This window comes from Rutilus rutilus (assembly GCF_951802725.1).
Source record: "Rutilus rutilus genome assembly, chromosome: 16".
In the NCBI taxonomy this organism is placed as follows: Eukaryota; Metazoa; Chordata; class Actinopteri; order Cypriniformes; family Leuciscidae; genus Rutilus; species Rutilus rutilus.
The window spans coordinates 24,980,728-24,995,519 of NC_140224.1; the positions used below are offsets into that span (position 1 = coordinate 24,980,728).

At 39.2% G+C, this 14,792-nt stretch overlaps 1 protein-coding gene across 2 annotated transcripts in view; it reads left to right on the forward strand.

The window, feature by feature from the left end:
• znf438 (zinc finger protein 438) overlaps positions 1–14,792 on the forward strand; it is a 49,472-nt gene that overhangs the window by 31,024 nt on the left and 3,656 nt on the right. For both annotated transcript variants that reach the window (XM_084434734.1, XM_084434735.1), the window contains 2 exons: positions 3,088–3,162; positions 13,773–13,846. In XM_084434734.1, the coding sequence (XP_084290860.1) occupies positions 13,798–13,846 (49 nt within the window). In that variant the 5' untranslated portion in view covers positions 3,088–3,162; positions 13,773–13,797. The remainder of the gene's footprint in view (positions 1–3,087; positions 3,163–13,772; positions 13,847–14,792) is intronic.

Sequence of the window (14,792 nt, forward strand, 5' to 3'; positions counted from 1 at the left end):
TTGGCCTTGTGCCATTGGGTATGTGTGAATGATTGGTCATTTACTGTATGTGTGAGGGTGGATATAGTTGTTGAAGGAATAGTAGGCCCAAAAATGAAAATTGATTATTTACTGACCAACAGGACCCGACCACACGGGGGTGTGTGGCGCATGTAGCGCCGTTGCGCTCGGGCGGCCCGAGTTCGAGTCCCGGCTCGTGGACCTTTCCCAATCCCATCCCCCGTCTCTCTCCCACCTCGCTTCCTGTCAACTATACTGTCCTGTCACAATAAAAGGCAAAAATCACCCAAAAAAACTATATACAAAAAATAAAAAATGGGTGTGTAAATGAGTTTTTTCTTTAAGGCAAACCCCCCAAGTTTTAGACCATTTGTGCTTCAAACATGAATAGAGGATGTGCTTTTACTTTTGTATGGGAGCTGAGTGGCAGATATGATTGTGATATTGACAGTGGAGATGAATGGTGAGAGTGTCATACTGTGGTGAAACACTAAACTACATCATCCATAAGAGTAAAAAAACAAAAAAAAACAGGCGACCACTAGTTGCTTTAAGATAAAGACAAAGTTGTCATATGTTGCTCACAATGCTGGAGTTTCTATTTAGTGCTTAAATCATGGTACATATTTAATGTTGTTTTTTTTTTTTTTTAATGCAATTGTGACTGAGTCTTAAATTGACACCATATGTATACTTAAGGCATCCAGATTTTTTTTTTTTTTTTTTCAAACTGTAATTATGAATATAAACACTGCAGTTCAAAAGTTAGGGGCAGAATAAAAAATAAAAAAAATTATACTTTTATTCAGTAAGGTGTAAGGACACATTTAACTTTTCTAATTTAAAACATAATCAAAACAGTAATCTTTTTTGGGCCGATACTATTACTAAAAAACAACTATTGGCCGATTCCACTACCGATATAACTTTTATCATTAAAATTAATGATAAAAGTTATATCGGTAGTGGAATCGGCCAATAGTTGTTTTTTAGTATTAGTATCGGCCCAAAAAAATTCTAGCGATGCATCCCTTATAGTTTCCACAAAATTATTAAGCAGCACAACTGTTTTCAACTGTGATGATAATAAGAATGTTTCTTGAGCCCCAAAAAAGCATAGTGGTATCTGAAAGATCATGTGACACTGAAGACTGAAGTAATGACTGCTGATAATTCAAAAAATTACATTGTAAAATAGAAAACGTTATTTTAAATTGTAATATTTCACAATATTACTGTTTTTTTTCTGTATTTCTGAATAAATGTAGCCTTGGTGAGCATAAATAACTTCTTTCTAAATCATTAAAAAATATTACCGACCACAAACCTTTGAACGGTAGCGTATATGATGACTTTATTTTCCTTGTATGGAAAGCAATCACAGACTTTGCTGAAGACAACCACCATTGCAAACGCAGCGGACTTATTCTGGCAAGAATTGAGCGGACTTCGCCTGGTGAACAATAAAACAGGCGAGAAAATCTCATAGATTTGCATTACACCATACATGACAAGCACTGCTGACATTTTCTTCAGAAAAAAAAAATCTGGTATGTTTTCACCATAAATTCTTGTCATAGAAGCACAGTTCATGCACTGTATGTGAAATCCATTTGCAGAGTTCTTGTTGTTTTGTTATTTATGGCGGCTGCCAGCACTGCACGGTAGATGTTTGGCCTCATCTCATTTGGCACATGAACTTCAGTTTAAGCTCTTTTTAAATGCTCTTATTATCACTTAGATGAACGATCAATGCAAGCCAATTTAATATGATTAATGAATTCGCACTGACACACCAACATCGTACTCACATTGCTCATTATACTAATCATTACAAAAACACAGGATGTCCCACTTTCTAAAACTTCACAAATAAAAGCCCTAAAGTTCATTTGTTTTATTTTAATACCATGTATTTGAGTCTCTTATACATTATTCAGAGACATAGAGAGCCACTTTGTGAAGCATTATGAATAATCAATAAGCAAACCTCAGTAATACATCGTATAAAGAGATCATTTCTCCCTTGACTGTACAGCAGATTATAGTCATACAGACGGTAAAGAGCGATTTCATACGGACCTCCCGGTGAGGTCAACGGTGTCTGGGGGCTAAACGTTATTGACTGAGTGCTTCAGCATCTGCTTGTGTCCTTGTGTGGTGCCGACTCCATTTGACCCCTACACACACACACACACACACACACACACATCCAAGGTGAGGGATGTAAGCTTTGTGTTTTACCCTGATGGGACTCCAGGGCTCTTGTCTATCACACTGTTACACTCAGAACATTCATAATTTACAGCTGAAGATTTAAAGAGGCAGCGTGTTTACAGTGAAGGCTTGTTCCGTGTGTTTGTGGACTTTTCAGACCATGGTGTGCGAGAGCATGTTTGTGTACTTGCGTACATTAGGAAGCCCTGCTTCGAAATCAAAAGAAGGTGTTGGAACCGATTATGATCTGCTGATGCTCACAGAGGCTGAAGACATAGTTGTGCTGAATTAGCGTACAGGTGAATAAACTTTTCTCTTTCCACAGCCCTTTTTTCCCCCCGTTTCACGAGGGAGTGTCTAACAAGGGTAGTCAGTGTGGATCAAGAATGTCAAGTGAATAATTTATTTTGTATTATTTATTTAGTCTCAAACAATCTTTTCTGTGTGCTGGACACATTATGTGGTTAAAAGGTCTTTTGCGGGGGTATTCATTTAATCCTTTTTCATAATTGGATAATTACAGGATCATGAAAAGACCAAATGTAAATGCCTCTGGTTGTTTAGGTCGCACATGTAAAGTTTACTCCTAACAAGTCTGTGACAGCATACGGAAGTCATGGATGAGATGCATAGAAAGAGTGGCTGCAAATCTCAAATGCTAATTCCATATGATGTGGAAAATTTCACCGGCTGGCTTTAGCATCATCACAGAAGTGAACTATGTTTGCATGGGAGTTAGATTTATATCTGGTTTGTGGAGACACATTTATGTAGCTGAGTGTAAATGGATTGTGCATATCCAATTGGACAGCTATCCGATCGATCCGAAGTGTAAATGGGCTTTAACTGTTTGTTTTGTGGTTGTTTCAGGTGAGCAGAGGGCTGTGGAAGGAGAAGAGGAGGATTGTGGCCCGTCTTGGGACAGAGACGCTGAAGATTCTTTGGGTATTTTTCTGAACATCATACAGAAGTCTATTGTGCTATTAATACGCTCCATGAAAGTCCCCATGAAATCAAAGTTGATCATTTGTATAATATATTGTTTTATAGATTATTATAAATAATTTATCTGTGCACATTATTTTATTTTTTTTTGATTGATTTGCCTACTCTTTAATCCAAAACATTACCTTCCCCTCCCCCTCACAACAACATCTCTTCTTTGATGACGTGTACACCAGTGCGAGGGTGGGGACAGTACTTCCTCCCCTCCTGCAACCTGTCCCTCACATGAGATCGCAGAATTTCTCAAACGACAACAATCCAGTCAAATCATGATGGACAAAATCCAAGTCTAACGCTAAATTTTTTTCTTGTTCAAGAAGCTGTATATTAGGGATGCACCCAAATTTCGTTTTTTTGGGCAGAAAGTCCGAAAATATGAGCTGAGAATATATGCCGCCCCACCCCGCTCCTCAGTGTTCAGCGCTTAGGTTTTACTCTTGCTCTAGCCATTATCAGTGCGCGGTGTGGCGCTCCACTCAATATTCCGCTTGCATGCGTTTTGTGGGTTAATTGCTAAGTTTCACCATAATTTCGGTACTCGTGCGCTGCTATCTGTGCGCACAGCACAGCCACACAACTCAAAGGGCACACTCACAGAGAGGTGCGTTTTAGATTCCTCTTTTGCAGCTTTTTGTGATTGAATGGACACACACGCACAAAAATTATGTCAAAATACCAGTCTCTGCAAGTATTCTCGTTAACACATGTCTTAAGTGAACATAAAGAGTTGAGAAAGAAATCAGATGTGTATCATTATATTGGATCTGTGCATTCGGTCTTAAAGTGACAGCAGCCTATAAATACCTGCTGCTGAGTCATTAATATTAATCAAACAACAAAACACAGCTTTAAATTTTTTTTATCTATTTAATTTATACAGTGAAAACTTAGTGTTATTTTATTTAAATAACTGTTTAAATTCAGTATCATTAAAATGATTGAATTTAATTCAAAAGTATCATATTATTAGCCTGGAAATCCAGACCTAAACCTAAAAGATTAATGGTCTGGCGTCGACTAATGAAAATCGCCAAGTTCGAATGGCGGCACCAGGCATGCATTTGAAAATCTCACTGTTCGCAATTGGATAACACTACGACCAATCACAACAAGTTATCGCTTAGCTACTAGCGGAGCTAACTGGTAGATTAGACTCTTACCGTATCCGGTCGGCAAAACAGCAAAAACGCCCTTCTTGCAAAGGAACGATTCGAGCGCCGTCTTCTGTTCCTCTTTTAGAGAAAAAGTCTAAATCTTTAATTGTAGCGGCCAAATCAGTTTCAAACAAATGGTGTTCATCCATAGCCATCTTTGCAATGTTTACTAATGACTTCGACGTCGCAGCGCTGTCGTCATCTCGCCACTGGCCCGCCTATATCAGATACAGTGGGTACGGAAAGTATTCAGACCCCCCTTAAATTTTTCACTCTTTGTTATATTGCAGCCATTTGCTAAAATCATTTAAGTTCATTTTTTGCCTCATTATTGTACACACAGCACCCCACATTGACAGAAAAACACAGAATTGTTGACATTTTTGCACATTTATTAAAAAAGAAAAACTGAAATATCACATGGTCCTAAGTATTCAGACCCTTTGCTCAGTATTTAGTAGAAGCACCCTTTTGATCTAATACAGCCATGAGTCTTTTTGGGAAAGATGCAACAAGTTTTTCACACCTGGATTTGGGTATCCTCTGCCATTCCTCCTTGCAGATCCTCTCCAGTTCTGTCAGGTTGGATGGTAAACGTTGGTGGACAGCCATTTTCAGGTCTCTCCAGAGATGCTCAATTGGGTTTAAGTCAGGGCTCTGGCTGGGCCATTCAAGAACAGTCACGCAGTTGTTGTGAAGCCACTCCTTCGTTATTTTAGCTGTGTACTTAGGGTCATTGTCTTGTTGGAAGGTGAACCTTCGGCCCAGTCTGAGGTCCAGAGCACTCTGGAGAAGGTTTTCGTCCAGGATATCCCTGTACTTGGCCGCATTCATCTTTCCCTCGATTGCAACCAGTCGTCCTGTCCCTGCAGCTGAAAAACACCCCCACAGCATGATGCTGCCACCACCATGCTTCACTGTTGAGACTGTATTGGACAGGTGATGAGCAGTGCCTGGTTTTCTCCACACATACCGCTTAGAATTAAGGCCAAAAAGTACTATCCTGGTCTCATCAGACCAGAGAATCTTATTTATCACCATCTTGGAGTCCTTCAGGTGTGCTTTCATGTGTCTTGCACTGAGGAGAGGCTTCCGTCGGGCCACTCTGCCATAAAGCCCCGACTGGTGGATGGCTGCAGTGATGGTTGACTTACTACAACTTTCTCCCATCTCCCGACTGCATCTCTGGAGCTCAGCCACAGTGATCTTTGGGTTCTTCTTTGCCTCTCTCACCAAGGCTCTTCTCCCCCGATAGCTCAGTTTGGCCGGACGGCCAGCTCTAGGAAGGGTTCTGGTCGTCCCAAACGTCTTCCATTTAAGGATTATGGAGGCCACTGTGCTCTTAGGAACCTTAAGTGCAGCAGACATTTTTTTGTAACCTTGGCCAGATCTGTGCCTTGCCACAATTCTGTCTCTGAGCTCTTCAGGCAGTTCCTTTGACCTCATTATTCTCATTTGCTCTGACATGCACTGTGAGCTGTAAGGTCTTATATAGACAGGTGTGTGGCTTTCCTAATCAAGTCCAATCAGTATAATCAAACACAGCTGGACTCAAATGAAGGTGTAGAACCATCTCAAGGATGATCAGAAGAAATGGACAGCACCTGAGTTAAATATATGAGTGTCACAGCAAAGGGTCTGAATACTTAGGACCGTGTGATATTTCAGTTTTTCTTTTTTAATAAATGTGCAAAAATGTCAACAATTCTGTGTTTTTCTGTCAATGTGGGGTGCTGTGTGTACAATAATGAGGGAAAAAAATGAACTTAAATGATTTTAGCAAATGGCTGCAATATAACAAAGAGTGAAAAATTTAAGGGGGTCTGAATACTTTCGTACCCACTGTAACTTTAAGGTGCAGTCACATTTTAACAGGTGAAATAGTCATTTCAATAGGAATCCATGTGCATCCCCACACAGATTTTGCAATGTGTTTAAGATGGTCATCCAGGTTGCTGGCGAAATGTCACCTAAAATTTCACTGTGATCGCACCTTTTAAACTTGGGTGTGATTTACTGACCATACGACTGGAAAAAGCTCACACTAGGGGTGTCTAAACTCGGTCCTGGAGGGCCAATGTCCTACAGAGTTTAGCTCCAACTTGCCTCAACACACCTGCCTGGAAGTTTTTAGGATGCCTAGTAAGACCTTTATTAGCTGGTTCAGGTGTTTAATCTAGGTTGGAGCAGGATTGGAAACCCCTGGCTCACACAGTTAAAATGTCATTGCCATTGCAGTTGTTGCTCTTTGGCTGCCAGATCGGTTTTATATTCCATTGTATAAAACAATCACTTGACCTTGTTTCCTAGAGTATTCTTATTCTCTCGTGGCACAGTGACACAGTTGATCTTTATTTAAGCTGATATAGTTGAGGTCAGATTTGCAAGGACTGCTGTTACCACAGTCCTGCATGGCAGCCCACTGCAATAATGCTAAGCTGTTATTGATAGGTCATGGTGCTTCATTACCAGTCATTATAAAGTCTCAATGGGGAGCTGTTGTAGTCATTCCTTGGCATACAGTCTCATTCTTTGTGCATCATTGATGCTTGTCGCTCACTTTCGAGGCAGCATAGTGGAATGTTTTGCATTTAGGTCTTTTTGGGTGATATAGTGTATAGTAGGCTACATAGTCTACAGTATTAAGTTCTGGATCCAGCTGTACATTTCCTGTGTTTACAGTCAATGAGCGACCAAGGCCTTGACAAATCCCTTTTGGAGCGTCTCAGGAGATCCGAGAACTCCCTTTGCTACCATCGACCTCGTTATAAAATAGACAGCTGTTTCAGTCCCATTTTCAAAACAAAAAATGGACATTTGATATTCAGTAACATTAAAAACTTGTGCTCTTTCAAAGCTTTAGGTCTTTTGGAAGTGTTTTAAAGCTGCGTACTGGTAATTGTGACAGCTGTCAAATAGGGATGTGCGCATCACTAATTTGAAAGTCGTTTAAACAAAAGTTTTGTTACCGACTAGTCTAAAAGTAAGAAACCCTCTAAAGACTTGTGTTGTATATGGTCCATTTGAGCACTTAATCTATGAATCAAACAGACAAATCACGTAATAAATGCCGCACACGCGAATAAAGCTCATTCTAATTCTGATTCTAAAGCTCGGTTATTTATTCGGAATTGAAGTAAATATGCAATGGGCATTTGCTTGCTTCGGCTAACACACCTACGTGCATGTCCTGAATATGGTTATGCATGGCTCTAGTGGAATTATGCCAGTTTGAAATGGCACAGCTTTCATAAAACTTTTCTTTTTTATCTCTAATTCAAAATACTCCCGCACCGTGTTTGTATTTTGAGCGGTCATTTCTGCGCTCTCCGTGACTGACACGAAGAAAACGCATCTGAGGTAAAATAAAAAGATTAGGCCCTACCTCTTGAGGTAGCCTATTATTTTTCCTAGTGTTTTATTTTAATATGCTATCTAAAATGCTTTTAAATGTAAATGTATCAAAGTTAATTGCGCAGGGAAGAAGGGGGAACCGCTAATGATAAACGGAAGTTTTAAAATAAATAAAACGAAAGTAAACGGCAAGTGCAAGTTCATAGCCGACTGCTGCCCATACAGACAAAACACAACTTAAATGCCCAGGCCTGGCCTTCTCTCCTCTTCCACTGTCGTCACTCCTCCTCTTATCCTTCAGAGCTGGGACTCCAGACTGGTGCAGCGCGCAGTGACGTTCATTAACACTCGCGCCATCGGCCTTTCTCTGTTTTCACAGCTCGCGCCCTGATTCTTCACAGTAACATTAAAATGACAGTAATTCGAACGATTCAATCTTGTGTATTTTTTTTCTGTGTAATAGACTATTGTTTTCAGTGTCGACTAGTAGCAGCTGTCCAACAGACTTCACTAGTGAACCTTGTGTCTATGTAGTTTTTCCATTTTCTCAGGCACATTGGACCTTGGGAAGTTTTCTCTGAAGGGATTTTGAACGTTCTTTCTTTTGTTTTGATTAATTGAATCTGGCTTTAGTGTAGTCTTGTATGTAGAGTAGCTCTGACCTGATTAGTTCCGTTGTAACTGCGTAACACTTTATTTACTGAATGTTTAGGTATGATAAATGCCTTCAATCAATAAATAACTCTCCAGACCCCAGTGTGCGGTTTTGTCTCGCCTCATAAATGCCTTCTCTAATGAGTGGAGAGAAATTTCTCATTAACAGACTGAAGGTTGAGCCTGCTTAATTTAACAGCTTTACTGTTGGTTACCGTGGTAATTACAGCCCCGCTTCACTTTGATCTCGCCAGACAATGTTTCCCAGATTCTCCAACTCATCAGAGAAGCAGCTGCTATATCAGAGAGACCCTCTCTATGGCAGGGAAATGAGAGACAGCTCCTCCATCACATGACACACGCTCTGAAGTCTAGATTTACAACTGGTGCCTTTGTTGAACACAATGTGCGTGATTCCTGCGAGATTTCAGAGGGACAGAGGGTAAAACTGCATGCCAGAGCTTAAAGAGATACTTCGCCCGAAATAAAAATTGCCATCATTTACTCACCAGATTGTTCATGCTGCTTTTATACAATGTAGGTTAATGTTGACAAGGGGCTGTCAAGCGGCAGAAATGATATCTCATAGCTCATATTGGTTGTGTGCTATATTCTACTTTGTGTGGTTTTGTAGAAGGCCACTTTTATGATGCTTTTGGTATTTTCTTATATTTGGAAAGGAGAGGTGAAGTAAGGAACGTCATGAGTAAATTTTGATCGAATTTTCATTTTTATGTGATCTATCCCGTTAACCCTGAGAGCAGAGAGTGAGAATACACTTGTGTCTGTGGATATAAAAGCAATGTTGGCCACTGGTCGCATGCAAACACAACCGTGTTTATGTGCAAACAGACTTTCTTTTTGGTTCTACCCTATCTAGATAACCGTTGCTCGTCTTATTACTTCTTTAAAGCTACCCGAGTTCATTCTTAACTCCCTGGGGTCCCCAGACCTGAACAAGTACTGAGGCAGGAGTATCTGCATAAGCTTTGATGCTCAGTTTCATATTCTCTAACATTAAAAATGTGCATATTATAACAGGCTTCTTTTCCCTGGCCTCTCTGTTCTGATATTATACACAGTTGAAGACAGAGATCTTTAACCACACCCTCCATCACTCAGGAAAACTTGATGCAGGTCTTTGTCTTTCTTCCTATGGTCCTGTAAAGTTGGCCTTCCTTGCTTTGGTTTTCTCTCTTTTGGTCTTGGTACCTTTTAATATTTTTTTTTTTTTAAGGCCCATTCGCACCAAGAAAGATAACTATAATAATAAAAAAAACTATAAAGTTTTAATAATCGTTCTTATTCTTTGAGAATAGGAAAGTCCACGCCACAGCTGTAATGATAACGACAGAGGAATTATATACATATATTTTTCTCAGTTGATGAACAATAAAAACATGGATTGACAGCCAATCTGAATCTTAGACAACGTTAAAGAGCTTGAACATTTGCTGTGCTCTTAGAATAAACAATGTTATCGTCAGTTGGTGTGGACGCTAATATAGTTATTATATAGTTATCTTTATAGTTTTTGTTCTTTGTGGGCAACTGATAAAATAATAAATGTAGGGCTGGCATTTCTTTTTCTGTCTAAAAATTTTTTTTTTGTTATTTACTCAACCTGAAGTTGTTCCAAACCTGTTTGAATTTCTTTCTTCTGCTGAACACAAAAGAAGATATTTTGAAGAATGTCAGTAACCAAACAGTTGATGGGCCCCATTGACTTCCATAGTATTTTTTTTCCATACTATAGAAGACAATGGGGCCCATAAACTGTTTGGTTACCGACATTCTTCAAAATATCTTCTTTTGTGTTCAGCAGAAGAAAGAAATTCATACAGGGTTGGAACAACTTCAGGGTGAGTAAAATGATGACAGAATTTTTATTTGTGGGTGAAGTATCCCTTTTAAGATAGCATTAGCAAGCATTAGTACCATTTATACTATGCGACTGAAAGGCAAAAAGAGAGAAGTGTAGAGAAATTTGGAAATGAGAGCATGATGAAACAAGGAAAAGATGTTATGGGAGTTGGTTGAAGGTGGAGTGTGAGGGTTTATGCAGTCTTTTCTACTGTGTGACCTACTTAAGGAATACAAATGTCACACCAAACAGCAAAAGGTCGTTTAAAGGTTCTTTAAGGTGACTCACATAGACTTAGCCTCTGGCCACAGTCTTTCACACTTTCATTATGGTTTCTTGGCCTTCCTCATACACCCCCTGATCACTTCATCTGGGTGAATGCTATTAACGAAAACAAATCCTGTGTTATCTCTCTTCTCACTTCTTTATTCTAGAATCTAAAATTGAGCTAAAATTACCCATCTAAATTCAAAATTGTAGCACTTGGCTCCCTCCTACTGTGAACATTCATGCAACATCAACCCAATTGCTGAGAATCTTTTTGGCTGTCGCAGTCACTTCATATCCAACACTTCACCGTGGAGGTGACACACACTAAGTTGCCCTTGGCGACTGCATTCCATGGGTCAAAGTTCAATACCTTGATTTACAGCATCCTGTCTGGTCGGCTCTGCGGAAATGAGGCTCCTCACCACAGCGTCTTCAAGAAAAAAAAAACCATCACTGCCAAGAGAAATTGACACACGGTTATCTTTTGGCTCCTGCAACCATACTTTCCTGCAGGATCCAGATATGTTTACTGCTAATATTATTTATTGAAAAATATGGCTTAAGTATGATTTGGATAACAAATTATATTCATATAAAATCATGTAACAACATGTAATTTTTATTGTATAATTACAATTTTTTTGCTTATTTACAATTTTCAAGCTCCGAAAAAAAACCTCAAAAGTGACATAAAATGGTTTAATTTGCAGTTGTCTACAGTAGTATTCAGAAGGTCTACAGGTTTGACATCAGTCAAGTCAAACATCACTGTTCTTCTTTGATATCAAACCTGGTGTGATGCGTTTTGACACTATATTTAGATGCACACAGAAGCGATTGAGATTGGCAAGCTGCTGTGATTTTCACTGAATAACAAATTTCATTATATTCCTCTCAAAAAAGTTTCAGAAACGTTGGAACACACTGCATTAATCATACTATCCAATACTTTTGTGTTGTTTTTCGAGAGTCCTCATTCCCATTCACTTCCATCATTTAAAAAAAAAACCAGCCAGGATATTCTATAAAATATATTTGTTTTCAGCAGCATTTATGGGTGAGACTCCTTTATTTATCCAGTGATTTACATTGAAATGGTTCAGTCATTGAGAATATTTTGGTTCTGTAGTCTCTCGTCTTTCTGATTCGGGATGCTTTCCTTATTGATTAGTCCACATCTGCGTGTACAGGCAAGCCTGTAGTTTTGAAATTGGAATAGATTTTTTCCCTTCCCCATTGATTGGCTTAGGTGACAGCTAATTACTCAAGAGTGTGTTTGTGCGTGTGTTATGCACAGTTGATATTATTTCATGTGGTTCTTTTGTTAGGGCGCTCTAGTTGACTGACATGTTTTAACATCTGTTGTATTGTTCCTGCAGAGCACAGTCTTTTTGCAGGCGCATGTACGTAGCATGTTACGGTGTACTGGCATGTTTGTGTTTTCATTTCCTCTGGTTAATATTTTGTTGCTGTGGCTGTCACAAGATAAGATACTGCAGGTGTGTTTGTGTGTGTGTGTGTGTGTGACGTTCCTGCAAAAACTGTGTGTCCATAAGTCTGCTGTGGAGAAGCAGTCTCTTTCAAACAAGGAATTAAAAAACAGATTAGCAAACAGTGGTGTTTTCTATGAAAATGTCTCGTCTTCTGAGAGAGACAACTGACCTTTCACTCAAACACACACACGCACTTGTACTCGTACACATCCAAACAACAATGCTATAAGATTATCTATCTTATGCATTTAAGGACGATGTCACCGATACAGTAGCCTCAAAGCATTTGGACAGTATTTATTCAGTATTTCTAAATCACTTTCCAAATGAATTTTATTGATCTTATTTTGAATAATTCATCCATGCATATCCTAAAAAAAATGTTTTTGAACTGACATGACTTCTCTGGTGACATTCTCTCTGGACTTCTCCAATCATTTAGTTTGCTTAAACTCCACTTCACTCCAATGTACGTCACAATACGGATGGAAAATATGTATTGCTACTGAGTTTAAACGTGTACATTTCATCACATTAGATGCAAACATTAAAGTTGTGGCATTTGGAATTTAACTTTTAACCAACTGGTATCAAGCTTATAAGTCTATGACTTAAGTGTCCAAATACTTTTTAGGGCCACTTTTAGGGACAGTCAAAATGGCCTACATATAAATTTTTTTAAACTACATAATTCTCATACTTCCATTTTGTGTTATTGTATAGTTTTGAATACTTTACTATTATTCTAAAGTGTGGAAAATTTTAATAAATAAAGAATGCGCAAGTGTGTCCAAACCTTCAACTGGTCGTGTACTTAAACTAAGGAAAGCTTAAAAAACTAAATTATCAGATAATGCTTTCTCTGGGTAAATTTGTGAAATAATAACACTCTTTTTGTTTTCATATCAAACAGATCAGTGGAGCCTCTCTTTGAGCTGGGATATTATCGTTAAATTCTCTGAAGAAACTTGGCTTAGAATGTTTAGCATGTGCAGTTTATTGTCTCTTCATCTTTTTCCTATTTTGTTTATTTTCACACGTGTTAACGACTTCACAGCTTGCCCAGAACAACAGGGGAATTAGCCAACACAGGCTTGATTAAACAAGCGAAAATATGGTACGACAGACCTGTGTTGTGTTTAGAGATCGGGAAGTTTTTAGAGGCGTAGAGATATGACAGATGTGCTGTGCATGTAAGTGTGTGTATCTGTGGCAGTCAGAGCTCATGGCCGCTGGATATGGATGTTCTAGCCAGAACGACCGTGTGTGTCCACCTCTCTTATCTCCTGCAGATCCCTTCCTTTCATCTCTTTTCAGACCTACAGGGTACTGGACAAACCCCCTCCCTAAAATATAGTCCCCCTCAACACTCACACACGCACATCAAGGCTGCTATCTCACTGCCACAGATGAGGACCTTCATGTACAGGCCAAATGACATAGCCCTCGTCCCACTACCACACGCACATTGGGGTTGGTTCCCATCTCACCTGGCTCATTCCAGGGTCCCCTCCTCCTTGGTTAGCCATCTTTCCCTCCCTTATCCTTCCCCTCCTGTTGTTTTTCTGCCTTTGCCTCGACTCTAATCAGAGCCTGTGTGACATCTGGAATGTCCTCTGGTTTTGATCGAGATAGTCAGGGAAGAGGGGAGGGGCGGGGGGTGCAGGCGGACACATCTAAACACTGTAATTTAAAGAATCTATTGTGTTAATTACACAGCAGAGGTTCAGTTCTGTTCTCTGTATTTGTTTTTTTGTTCAGGATCTTCAGTGACAGTGTGGCAGACATGAAAACCCAAGAGCACCGTTCCAGCCCTCTGAAATCACACACACAGAGTGAGTATAGAGATAATAATATGCAGTCTTATGAAGCACATCTTTTAGGGTCAAATGATAACACTGTTGCAGTTGTAGTCACGAAAATGTTGTCTGGTTTTGTAGTACATAAATTAATCAGCAGAACAATTATTTTCTAATTGTTCTCTGATGAATCTGACCACAAAGAACCATCATTAATAACTCTGTTACTGATCACAAAATTGGTTAAAAGCCCGTCAGGTAAGTCCCCATGGTCTATTGACCAACATCTGGCCTGCATTCCTTTACACATTGGTGAGGTGTAAACACACACGTATGCACACTGAATTCATTCTCACAAACACATTCTGGTTTTTACAACAACAAAAAAACAGACCTACACACAGATATATGTGGTGGCCGGAGCGTAACCTTTCTACTAACATAAACACCAGATCTCACCTTTGAACTCTTCACCTTTCATTCTGCTAATAGGTCCGTGATGCTCTTCGTTTTCTTCATGAACATTACTGTGTCTAAAAATAAGTCCCTATTTCTTTCACCTAAAATAGAGTACTCTCCACTCCTTCTGCTGTTCTCATCTTCCCCTTTTAGGCCTGGTGAAAGCCAGCTCTGTATGATGTTTCTTTTTTTAACCTAATTAATTCTATAGTTGCCTAAATGGAATTAGGAATGACCCTGCTTTGCACATACAGACTTCTGAAAAAACATGGAAACATCCTTTCAATTTTTTCCATCTTTATTAGAAATCTGATGATCTGATGCATTTAAACTGATAAATGCATATTTTAAATGCACTGTAAGCCACTTTGGATAAATGTGTCTGCCAAATGAAGAAATGTAAATGTACTTCTTTTTTTTTTTCATCACTGCTGGGCTTTTTCATATATTTCCTATTAGTTATTTTTCATGTCAGCCGTTATATTAGACAGAAGTCCGCAAGGTTCACAGTCATGATGTGTTT